Source organism: Propithecus coquereli, unplaced genomic scaffold, assembly GCF_000956105.1.
Source record: "Propithecus coquereli isolate 6110/MARCELLA unplaced genomic scaffold, Pcoq_1.0 Scaffold74, whole genome shotgun sequence".
Classification (NCBI taxonomy): domain Eukaryota; kingdom Metazoa; phylum Chordata; class Mammalia; order Primates; family Indriidae; genus Propithecus; species Propithecus coquereli.
Genome location: NW_012153507.1, coordinates 6139979 through 6153030, shown reverse-complemented (window position 1 = coordinate 6153030; position 13052 = coordinate 6139979). Strand labels below are relative to the sequence as shown.

The following is a 13052-nucleotide window of genomic DNA, read 5'->3' as shown; positions in this document are numbered from 1 at the left end:
AAAAGGTCATCAGTTAAGCTTTTTAGGTGGATTTAGAAACCACAGACTGAACTCTTCCCCAGACCACAGCCCCTCACCCACTCTATCCCTTTTCCCTAACCTGGCTTTGCACACACATAACCCCAGGTCAAGACCTCAGCTGTCAGCTGAAGCAGTGCCTACCTGTCTGGGGAAACACACTGGGAGGCTGATGAAGACCAGGAAACACACACACCGGGAAACTCCACGTTCCCTCCTTGGTATCAGTGTGCCCAGAATTTGGATTAGCCTCCTGGAAAAAGTATCAGTGGCTAGATTCTGGGTTTGGAAGTCTGAGATCCCTCTGTCTCAGGTCTGCCCCACTTTGACCTTATATGTGCAATCGTCAGGGTGTCTCAGCTGGTAAATGATTTTCCAAAATTGTCCCTTGGAGCCATGAATCAAAGCTCTAAGAGCAAAGAGAGCAAGATAAATCACAAAATGAGAGATCAATATGGGTTATTTATTGGAGACACCACGGGGCCTGCTGGTGCTCCAGCAGCTCTGCATGGCATTGCTTGGTGAATTAGGGCAATCGCATCCTGGGAATCCATTCTAGGGAAGTGATGTAAAGTATGGGGGCGTGGGAGAAGCTTAGTCACAAAGACAATCGTTTAACATTACGTAGTATAGTAAGAAATTAGAAAATTGGGGAATGTTTAAGTAAATCACGTACATCTACATCCACTAAATAGAATGGATAACTATTTAAAACGTTAGTGGTGAGTTTTATGCTACAATATGTAAAATGCTTATGCTAAGATAAGAGGAAAAGATAACAGATTTTTACATACACTATTTTTAAAGAAAATATTATAACTACTTTAGCACAAAAAACTATAAGACATGCCCCCAAATAATGCTTTCTTACAATAATGGAATTATGGAGGATATTTTTCCCCACTACGTCTTTGTAACGTGGTTGCACTGCTTCTAAAATGAAGTGCGTGCGTGTGTGTGTGTGTGTGTGTGTGTGTGTGTGTAATTAAGAAGCAAGGAAGGAGGGAATGAAGATCAGTAGTCCTTGAAGCTCCAAAAGGTACTGTTTCATTTTATGAATAGGACACCCAGTCTGACTGAAGCTATTTGGCTTTATGCCTGGAATGCCTAAAACAGAGAACAATGTCAGACATCGTGAGAGAGAGATGTATATATTTAGGTACAAAAGTAGTTTGCAATATATAAATTCCTACATAAAACATTATAATTTTATGTAAAAAGAATCTTGAGCTTATTCGTAATGGTCTTTTCATGAGTTTTCTCACTGACATTCAATGAGAAATTGATAGTAGAGGTTATTTCACCATAGATTAGAAGAAATAACTAACATGTGGGTAGCATAATCTAAACACTCCAGAAATGAAAGGACTATTACAAATGGTAGTACATTTCTGGAATGGTTTGTTTTTTAATGATGTACAGTTAAATTTTCTTTTTAATTATCTTTTTCCAAACTTTTTGCATCTGGTTTTTTTTTAAATATAAGACTGACTTAAAGTAATTGCTTTGACAGCTTTTGTCCTCTCATTCTAACCATTTGCCCAATAAAAGGTATATGCATAATTTAAGCCAAAAAATCTGATAACTGAAAAGATTGGGGCAAAGAAGGCAAAAGATGTTTTCCAAATACCAAATTGCCTTCTTGTTGACACCTGAGCTCCCCAGGAAAGTCAAAAGAATGCAGCTACCAATGTGATAGGTAGACACTGGAAATTTTATTGATTTCATGGAGCCCACTACATTACTGGAACTACCTCCAAAATAGATACACTGTGAACAAGGCCTAAAACTGAAAAAGAGGAAGACAGAGATCGAGAGAGCAAGAGCTAGAGCAAGACTAAAGCAAGAGGGAAATAAGGGAAAGACAAAGACAGAAATCGAGAGACCTTGCCGTGAACCATTTCACAATCCACCCCTGGTCCCAGCAATCTGCCAGCGCAGCTCTGTAACTGCTCACTTCAGATCACAGAGCACTGGGTGAACTCGATCGGGAGAGAGGTGTAATGAATCAGCTTGCAATGCGACCTTTACCCTTCCTTTAAATATTTCGTTTGGGCGGCCTCTCTCTCTTCCTCTTACATTTTGTGATGCTTCAATAAAAATACTTTAGGATCTCAGCTTTTGGATTTTCTCTGATTTGAATCCCTAGTAGATCAAACATTCCAAATTGCAGAGATCCAAAGTATCAATTGGGGGAAAACAAAAACAGCCTAAAACAAACAGAATGTTTGTTACCACAGTGAGGCTTTATTGAATAAATAAGAACATGCTAAATACAAGGCTGTCACTTTATTTGATCCTAGAGCTACAACTCTAAACTCCAGTGCTGAAATAAAATTTGGTATGCTCCTGTGATTCAAACTGAAACCACTATAGCATAAGGAAAGGAGGAAGCCAGGGGCATATTGGTCAGAAATAACTACATGAACAGTCAGGGACAACAGCTGTGAGTCTTCAATCTTCTCAAAGCTACCACTCAGCCTAGAACAATGGAACCTCAGCCTCCACTGTTGCAGGCTTGGCTGTGCGTTGTATTCACTAAGGAGCTTTAAAATACTGATGCCTGGGTCTCACCACCAGAGAATCTGACATAATTATCTGGGGTATTGCCTGGGCAACTGGATTTTTGAAAGCTCTCCAGGTCTTTCTAATAAGAGTATCCAAAGTTGAGAACTGCTGGCCTAGAGAATTCCTCATATGATTCTCTGCCTTTGGTGAATGCTTCCTAGGATATGAAGTTACATCTAAGGGCATCCATGGCTGTAGAAGAGGTGAGGGGGTCCAGGCCAAAGAAGAACTTTGACAGTATTGCACAGGCAGAGTCAACCTAATGCTGTGCTAATGCTGAGGCCAAATGGGATTTCTATGTGCAGGCCACTCTCCTGAACACGTAGGACCAAATGAAAACTGGGGAGCTTGCCAGTGGACCTGCAGTGGTAGGTAACGCTCTGGATTTATGGCATCCTGGAATGGCTTCCCTATAAGAAAAACCACACACAACCCTATACTCTCCCTCCTCCACTAGGGGTATAAGTGCAGGTAGAAGCTTTTGTTTTGTGGCAGTAGAACACAGTGGTTAGGAGCACAGAGCTGTGTAGCCAGACTGCCTAGGTTCAAATCCTCTCTGGACCTCAGTTTCCTCATCTGTGAAATGAGGATGGTAAAATAGTACTTACCTTATAAGGTTGTCATTAAACAAGATACATATATATATAAAGGACTTACTTATCTGTAAAGGACCTGGCATATGGTAAGAGCTCAGTAAGTATAAAGTGTTTTCTAAGACTGTGAGCTATCTACCCTGTGTAATTAAGGAATTATCATCCTGGGGGCAGTGATGAGACCTTGTGAGATCACGTATCTGTGTGTATGAAAGGAAGTGGGGCAGAGGGGACCACACTGAATGAGTCTACAAAGAGTGCACCAGAAGTAGGCCAAGGGGAAAACCTGAGTCAAGATGCACTAGATCCTTCTTTTAAGATGACCATCTGGCTGCAAGCTTATTGGGAGCCAGACATGTCCCCGAGATAAGACAGCTGAGCTGCCAGGAAAACACTAAAGTGATGGTTCTAAAAGCACATTGTGCAAAAGAGCTTTTGACGTTCCATATTCCTGGGTTCTAACTCCAGAGACTCTGCTCTAAAAGGTCTGAGGTCCATGAATCTACACTCCTGATAAACACCCAGATTACAATGATGCCTATAATCAACAGATCACAATTTATCACTGGGCTAGGCAATCCAGGAAATTTGAGCTAGGAGTCTGCGTGTTCTGAAGGACAAGGATAACAAGCCCATTTAACCCACTTTCTAGTAGAGGAGAAATGAAAAGATGCATAGATGAAATAAACATAGGGAACCAAAGGGAAGGCATTCAGGCAAGTCATGCCAACCCATCTGAGACTAGAGGGTAGTTACCTTAAGACGAAGCTATTTAGAAATCAAAGCAGCACTTCTCTTTTTTTCCCTGGGATTCTACAGATCAGAAATCTATACTTTGGAAACTTGACTTGGGTGTTGTTAGTGGTGGCATTCAATGATCTGGAGTCATTTGCTTTCTTTGTCATTCTTTGCTCCCCTGGGGCACATCAAACTTGAGGATAGCAAAAGCATGTAGGAAAAAAATCACAGATTTAACATTCTACTTACTTTGTCAACTGGAACTCCAAATTCATTCCCATCAGACCGCAGCCCCACTTTTGAGGTAGCCTGTAGTCTCTCCTCCGGGCCCTGGGTACACCAGGTCTCACCACAGAGATGGCTTCTTGTCCACTCATCTGGCCCTACGTACACCCAATCTTAACCATGTCTGCATCATGACCACCTCTTGTTGGAGAGTATGCAAGTCTTGTTGCCTGAACAATGACCTAATATTTCTGCCTGACACAGGGAGATTTTAATTTTTTGATCTGCATGTCACCATGCTGCATCCCATGCTAAGGTGCTCACATTAGAGTCAGGCCTAGCCCTGTCCCTTGTACCAACATGGCTGTTTTCAGTTCCAAAAGGAAAGTGTCCTATCAGGTAGCAGCCTCCAGCATCTTTGACCTATACTATTGGCCTGTAAATGCACTATAGTATCTCTGCATGCACTGGACTACTTCTCTGTTTCACCTTGTTTTTATTATATGTTTTATATACCAGTTGGCCCTCTGTCTTTTTAACTTATGCCTTGAGGCCTGATTCTACTTCTGGACAAACCGAATGCGTGATCCTTGCTATAAGGGAAAACCGGTGCTGTTGACATGGCTTTATTAACATCAGCTAGAGTGGCCTCATTAGACAATTGACCTTACTTTCCACTCACCACAGAAAAGAATTACTTAGAACCAACATGCCCAAACCAGAGTCATCCTCTTTGTCAGTTGTCATCTAACATTTAGTTGGATTACATCTAACAACTCTATGTAGTATGGCAACTCACCAGTTACCTAGGAATATTTTCCAACAACATTACACTGAAGTACATACCAGTAGGCTAACTTGCTTAAATTTAAACATTCTAAGAATGCTTTGTTAAGATTTTTTAATGTTCACTGAATGCAAATACCAGCTGTTAAATTTTTCCTGGCTAAAATTATTAGGGCCACAGGCTGTCCACTAGACTATGTATAGCAAGGTAGTAATTGAATTCTGAAGAAAATATTAGCTCAACCCACATCCCTAGGGAGTTGGGATGGCCTTCTATAATTAAGATATATCTCCTGACTGGATTCTTTAACTAGAAAAAAGTATCAACCCTCTCTCCTGCTTAGCTGAATAGCAGGGTATATGGATCTGCCCTAATTGGACAACAGAGAATAGTTGCACTCTCATTTTTGCCTGAGAACATATCCTTTACTTCTGTGTTTCCCAATAATTATCAAAAGTCAATTAGAGGGGCCAGGCGCAGTGGCACACACCTGTAATCCTAGCACTCTAGGAGGCCGAGGCGGGAGGATCGCTTGAGGTAAGGAGTTTAAGACGAGCCCTAGCAAGAACGAGACCCCATCTCTACAAAAAATAGAAAAAAATTAGCTGGGTGTGGTGGCACACACTGGTAATCCCAGCTACTTGAGAGGCTGAGGCAGGATGATCACTTGTGCCCAAGAAATTGAGATTGCAGTGAGCTAGGATGATGCCACTGCACTCTAGCTAAGCGACAGAGAAAGACTCCGTCTCAAAAAAAAAAAAAAAAAGTCAGAGAATTCAACATTGATAAATAATTGCTTCAAAGATTTGTTATTAATCCTCCTAATGTTATAAACTTAATTCTTAACAAATCATACCCGTCAACTGCTACCAACCCAGACAAATTGTACCAAGTTGTACTTTTATGGTATAAAATGAAGCTGTTTAGGGATACAATACAAAACAGCCTAAGAATAACAATAATAATAATAGTAGATAACTGTGATAAAAGGCTTACTGTGTGTTGGGCACTGTACTAAGTGCCTTATTTGCATGATCTTCTTTGATTCTTACAGCATCCCTTCGAGCTATTAATAATTACTGTAATTTCTCCCATTTTGTAGGAAAGAAAACTGAGACATAAAGAAGTTATATTACCTAAGGTCATGTGGCTAGTAAGTTGTAAAGCCAGGATTTGGACCTAGGCAGTCTGATCCCAGAACCTCTATGCTTAACTAGTCTACGACGTGCCTCCCCTAAAGTAACTACTTGATAAACGGGGAGCCAAATGTGTCACGGCTGGCTGTGGCCTCTGGGGAGTGACTTTAATTGCTCACTTTGCACCAAACGACGGTGGTGAAAGCCTCTGGAGCCAGCCAGCAGCCATCAGGTTTCAGGGGTCCGTTTCTGCAAAGGACCCCAGTGGACTGCGGCCAGTGCATTCCAGTCACTGAACCTGGCAAGAGATTCATGGATCCCGATGATCTTTAGTTTTTGTTCCTCAAATTGGAATAGTGATAGAGTGAGAGTATTAAAACCCCCACAATTGGCCCCACATGAATGGCCAGCTAGCTCAAAAGAGGGGCTGTACTTGTCAGAGGGAACCCCTGCAGGAGACTCCAGGAGAGGTTGGAGTGCCATGGATGCTTTGTTGCAGGACAGTGACAGTCAGTCTGAACTCACAGAGACTTAGTTTTAGAGGTCATTAGAGAAGTTAGTCACAACCTCTAACGTAACCATCAGAAAACAGCTCAAACTCGTGCAAGTAACAGGGGCTTTATTGGCTCATGGACCCAGAAGTCCAGGTGTAGGTCTGGTTCCAAGCAAGGCCGACTGAGAGATTCAATATAGTCAAGGCTCCATTGCTCTGTCAGTCCCTCAGCTCTTCCACTCCCAGCTTGGAGCTGTCCTCACAGTCTCTCTCCATGTGGTGAACAGGATAGCTGCTGGCAGTCCCAGGCTCACATCCTCTCAGCTCGGAAATCCAGCAGCAAGAAGATATCTCCCTCCCAAAGGCCATAACTCAGTCCTTGGGAAGACTATAATCAGTCCTGCGGGGAACACACAACCACCCAAAAACAACCTCCAGATGGGAGACGGGGAGATGGGCTGCTGTGATAGACAGCATGGCGTGGGTCACACAGCCACCCTTATGGCCTGGGTATGTTGGGAAGGTGGGGATGGAGGAGGAATCCACAGCCCCACGAGGCTCACCAGCAGTGGAAGAGTTTCCTGAAAGAACTATAAAATTAAGAAAGCAGTGAGAGCAAATGAAAACCATTGTTATGTAAGCTCTTGGCAGTAACAAAGTAACTATACCTCCATACCTCATTTTGCCCGGGACAAAAAGCCTGCCTTTCCAGGATGCTTTGAGGAAATGGAGGGACTGTAGTCCCACTGGGTTTCCCATTTCAGAATGCCTGGGCCCACGACATAATGATGAGCACTCTGGACTCTGAATCCAGAGGTCCTGGCCAGTGTCCTAATTCTGAGACTGAAGAGCCCTGTGAATGTGGGCAACGCCCTCTGGGTGGTCCTGGGTGGGGAATTAGGTTGAAAACCAACACTCCATTCTCAGCTCAGAAATGTCCTTGCCTTGTGACTCTTTTTAAAGAATCACTTCTTTCTCGGTATCAGTTTTATCATCTAAGTGAGGGTAAAGGATTATCTTTAAAATCCGTTCAATTCAAAAAACACAAAAATAGGGGGAAAAAAAAAACACAAACCACCTGCAATTCTGATTCTCCCGGACAAAACTTCCCCATGTAGTTCATCAACTTCCAATCCAGACACTTAAATTCCATTCTGAGGTGTGAGGAAGGCAGAGCAAGGAAGTAGGGGCTATGTTCACAGAGGAGGCCTGCAGTGTGTCCAAAGCCAGCACCAGGGGCCCATGAGGCAGAATCCCCAGGAGGCACCTGCAGAACCCATGATCGGGCCTCACGACCACAGCTGGGGCTTGGTAAAAACTTCACCGTGTGCTTCATATGTCAGCTTCCGCCAGTCCAGGACATTAGGACTGAAGGTCCCACCAGCATAGACGGTGTTAATCTCTTCTGGTGACAGCACGAAGTCCCACATGTTCACATCTCCAATGTCTCCCACCAAAGACTGGTTTGCCTCAAAGCTCCCACCAAAAGAATCCTGTTCCTGCCCTAGGATGATGCTTGCCTCTGTCCCGACAGAGTATCCCTTCTTCAGACTCTTCCTCACCATGGGCTTCCCGTCCACCCAGAACTCTGCAATCCCTGAGGTGGACTCCCAGCTCGCGCAAATGTGTACTGGAGCTACGGTGACTTCAGGAACCGTGAATAATATTTCAGGCCCACCCACCCCAAAAACATATCCTCTATCCTTAGACCAAAATATGAGGATCTCATTAGGTTGCTCCTTCGTAGCATAAGAGAAAATACTATATCCACGGGTCTTGGATAGTTCAGTGTAGACATGGAGGCACACAGTGAAGGCTTTGAGAGGCTTCTTTAACTGTGCTTTCAGGGATACATAGGAATTATCAGACTCCGTGGGAAACACAAAGGCCTTCTTATCCATGTCTGTGAGATAGAAAACCAAGTAAAGATGAGAAGTTTCTAAGATCACAAAGATCTATCCCCTCACTTACATATAGAGTTTGGGACTAAGAAATAGACTGACCCCTTCCCCAGTTAAACACACACACATACATACACACACATACACAAATCATGTTGGATGTTCCGCTGACTTCAGTTTGTATAATCTTAGGCCCCACCTCCATTCTTCAGATCAAATCTCTGGCATAACCTGGGGTAGCCTCTACCTGTCTGGCCAAAAGCATCAGAGAAGCTGATCAAGACCAGGAAACACCACAACAGCTTCTCCATGGTCACGTCCTTCTGCCAATGCTCCCAGGACCTGAATTTGCCCCCGTGGAGGAAATATCTTTGGCTAAAAGCTCTGGGGTTGGAAGGCCTAGATCCCTTGCCTCAGAACTACCCCATCCAGCCTGGATTTATAGGCAAAGCAATAGGGAGTCTGTGCCACTTTGTAAATGATTTCCCAACACTGCCTCTTGGGGCAAGGGTCAGGGCTCTGGGAGGAAGGGAAGCAAAATCATTCCAGAACAGAGAAATCAATGTGGGTTATTTATTACAAACTCCTGTGACTACTGAATCGCCAATTCTTTGTGACAGGAAAAAATGAAGAAGTTTCCCAAGGTTCCACTTTGGCTATTTATCCTGAAAAGATAAGGGAAAATCTGAACTTATTAGACCAGTGGCCATCTGTGTGCCCAAGGTAGCCACATCTCCAGCACTTACTTCAGCCCAAATCACGGAGTTTGACAGAGGAAAGCTGACAGCTTCTGGAGATGGACATTATGACCCCTTTCGGAAGCTGCTTTTTTACAGATTGGGAAATGAGGAAAACAAACATGCATTCTCTGAGCCTGGGACAAATTGTTCTTAGCCAATGGAGTATCTTTATTAAGAGCTCTTTAGCCCACTGAAACGTGTGCCTGATCACAAACATATCATTATATCAAAGTTGCTTTAAGCAGAGTATTTTCTGAATATGCAAAGCTTCAGGAAGATGTCAGGATGATCTGATTCTACTATTTCCTTTGTTCACAAGATTCAAATAGTCTGTCCGCACAGCCTGGCAATCTTAGTACAGTTCCCTACCTAACTCACTCTTCAAGGTGACTATTTTGCTCCTTCTCCTTGCTCCTCGAACCCCCCAAATCTCATCCATTCTTTCACTTAGCTGATGCACTCACCTATTCATTGAGAAACTAAAAGCAATCGGAAAAGAACTACCATACTACCATATCCTTTGTAGCAAAGGACTCTGGCTGTTCCCCATTATCCATTTTCTACTTCTCATACAGCAGGGATAACATTTTTAGTTGGGCACATAGTCACCCAGCCAAACACTAAATTTCCCAGGCCTCCCCTACAGTTAGGAGTAATGATGTGATTAAATTATGGCCAATGAGATATGGACAGAACAGGGACAATCTCTAGGTTGTGCCCTTTACACAAAAGATATGTGCTTTCCCCTTCTACTTCTCCCTTCCCCTTTGGCTAGCATTCGGTCACGATAGCAGAAGATAGAGCAGTTCACCTTTAGACCAGCAAGCGTGAGCTGCATGTTGAGGTTGGCATGGCAACAAGATAGAGCCTGGATAATTGACTATGGAGCCACAGCTCCATAGTCTGCAGTCTGCTCTAGACTGCCTACCTGAACATTTACGTATAGGAGAAATAGTCTTCTTTTTTGTTAAATCACTATTAATGCAGTCTTTCTTTTATTGAAGGCTACTTGATATCCTTATACATCCTCCCACCACTAAATCTACCAATCTTTCTGTCTCCCTCCTATTACAAAGGATGGACTGTCCCTGTATATATCTAAGGCAGACCATTGCACTTCTGCAAAATTCCTTGAGTGGTCGAGACCTTCTTGACCACTCAAACAATTTTGTTCCTGTAGGTATCCTCTCTATCTTCTGCATCATTAATTTGTTCATCTTTACTCAATCATTCCCAAAAAACCATACTGTAATATATTTAATCTTCTAGAGAAAGAAGGAAGGAAGGAAGGAAGGAACGAACGAACGAAGAGAGGGAGGGAGAAGCAGGGAGTGGGAGGGAAAGAGCTATGTGTGTTTATAATCTCCATTTTCCCGTCTCCTATTCCTTCCTCAATCAATGAAAATAAGGTGTTCATCTCCACTCCAGTGAAATCAACATAAATACCTCTCTTGTTATATTTAATAATGAATTTTCCATTCTTATCTTATCCTGCTTCTCAGCAGCATTTGACACAGCTCATAGCTTCTTCCTGAATGTTTGCACACAGTTTAAAATGTGAAATAATTTTAAGGCCTTATGGCTAAAAGAAGTGGTCCTCAGCCACACCAATCTGTATCCTCAACTCCCAAGTAGAGCTGAGAGATGGAGCCTTGAGGACATTACTCGAGTCTCTGAATCCAGTCTCACCTGATGCCAACCTCACCTTCGGTCTTCTGAAGTCTAATAGTAAAATAAACCCCCTTTTCACTTATTGTACATATTTCAGTTGGTTTTATGATACTTGTATTTGAGTGAGTTTTGACAAACAGAAATACCTCCCTAACAATGCCCTGAATCCAAGACATTATACGAGCAAACTGAGCATTACTTGCCCTGGAATAATACACACTTTGGCATCCTTGCCACAGGAATCCTCCCAGAGAAGCAAGGGTTTTTATGGAAGGGGCAGCATTTAAACTGAACCACAAAAATTGAAGGGGGAAGTTAAAGACTAAGAGAACAATATGAGCAATGGTCTCCACCAAATTTCATTTTCTACTGTTTCACACACAAACTCCAGAAAGCGTGTTTGAATCTCTATAACCATGATAGTCCATTTTAGTAAATTGGTGTCATCTCAGTCCAAAATTTCATTAATTTGACAGGCAAAATTCTAAGATATCCTTACTCCACAGATTATACCAATTCATTCTTTTATTAACCATCTGTCCTAGCTAATTTATTAGTGTAGCTTCTACTTGGTATTTCCTATTCCCTACTCACTACTCGAATTGCTGTTCTGCTTTACCAGAGAAGTAGTTACATTTGTACTTGTAAAGTATTGCTGTCTGTCTCTGTTGTCAATATTTATGTAAACTTCTTAATAATCTATAGAAAATTTGGGCCTAAGGTCTTTCACATTAAGCAAGTGAGAGACTGAAGCTTTCTTGAACAAGGAAATAATAGAGACAGATCTGTGTTTTAGAAATTTTATTGGCAGCAATACGAAGGATGTATTGGAGTGAGAGAGATCATAAATTGGGAGATCACTTAGTAGGTTCATTAGTTCAACCAAAATAAATCTTAGGAGCATTTTCTAGGGATCAGGCACTAAGCCGGTTAACTAGATAAGTTATGCTAAAGATAATAGGGGTCAAAACTAGGGTAGAAGCAGTAGGAATGCAGGGAAGTGGGTAGATGTAAGAGGCAGGTCAGACCATGGAAATACAAAACATTATTTTTGATTACTATAAAAACCTATATGCCCAAAACTACATAATGAGGAGGAAATGGACAAATTTCTGGAAACATACAACCTCCCTAATTTCACCAAGGAGGTAATAGAATTCCTGAATAGACAAATCTCAAGCACAGAAATTGCAAGAGCAATTAAAAACCTTCCAAAATGGAAAAGTCCAAGACCAGATGGCTACACTTCAGAGTTTTACCAAACATACAAAGAAGAACTCATACCTATACAACAGAAATTATTCCACAACATTGAGAAAGACGGTATCCTTCCTAATTCATTCTACAAAGCCAATATCAACTTGATACCAAAGCCAGGAAAGGACACAGCAAAAAAAGAAAACTACAGACCAATATCCCTCATGAATATAGATGCAAAAATCCTCAACAAAATTTTAGCAAATCGAATTCAGCAGCATATCAAAAAAATAATTCACCATGACCAGGTGGGCTTTATACCAGGGATGCAAGGCTGGTTCAACATATGCAAATCTATAAATGTGATTCACCTCATAAATAAAAGCAAGAACAAAGACCATACGATTCTCTCAATAGATGCAGAAAAAGCATTTGACAAAGTCCAGCACACCTTATAATAAAAACTCTTAACGTAATAGGCATAGATGAGTCATACCTTAGAATAATCAAGTCCATTTATGATAAACCCACAGCCAATACACACTGAATGGGGAAAAATTGAAAGCATTTCCACTTATAACTGGAACCAGACAAGGTTGCCCACTATCTCCACTTCTATTCAACATAATGCTGGAAGTCCTTGACAGAGCAATTAGACAAGAGAGGGGAATTAAGGGCAACCAAATGGGAGCAGATGAGATTAAACTCTCGCTCTGCCAATGATATGATATTATATGTGGAAAACCCCAAGGATTCAACCAAGAGACTCCTGGAATTGATAAATGAATTCAGTAAAGTCTCAGGATACAAAATCGATACACACAAATCAGAGGCATTCACATATGCCAATAACAGTCAAGCCAACATTCAAATCAAAAACGCAATACCTTTTACAATAGCCTCAAAGAAAATTAAATATCTAGGAATATATTTAACAAAAGATGTGAGAGATATATACAGGGAGAATGACAAAACACTAAGAAAA

At 41.9% G+C, this 13052-nt stretch overlaps 1 protein-coding gene across 1 annotated transcript; it reads right to left on the bottom strand.

Annotated features, from left to right (window-relative positions):
• Positions 1-6640: 6640 nt before the first annotated feature.
• CRP (C-reactive protein, pentraxin-related) lies at positions 6641-8869 on the bottom strand. The gene is made up of 2 exons (XM_012661862.1): positions 8707-8869; positions 6641-8461 (listed from the first exon to the last, which is right to left on the bottom strand). Exons 1-2 carry the CDS (start codon positions 8768-8770, stop codon positions 7848-7850), a joined length of 678 nt encoding a protein of 225 aa, XP_012517316.1. The 5' UTR covers positions 8771-8869; the 3' UTR covers positions 6641-7847.
• Between the last annotated feature and the right edge of the window lie 4183 nt (positions 8870-13052).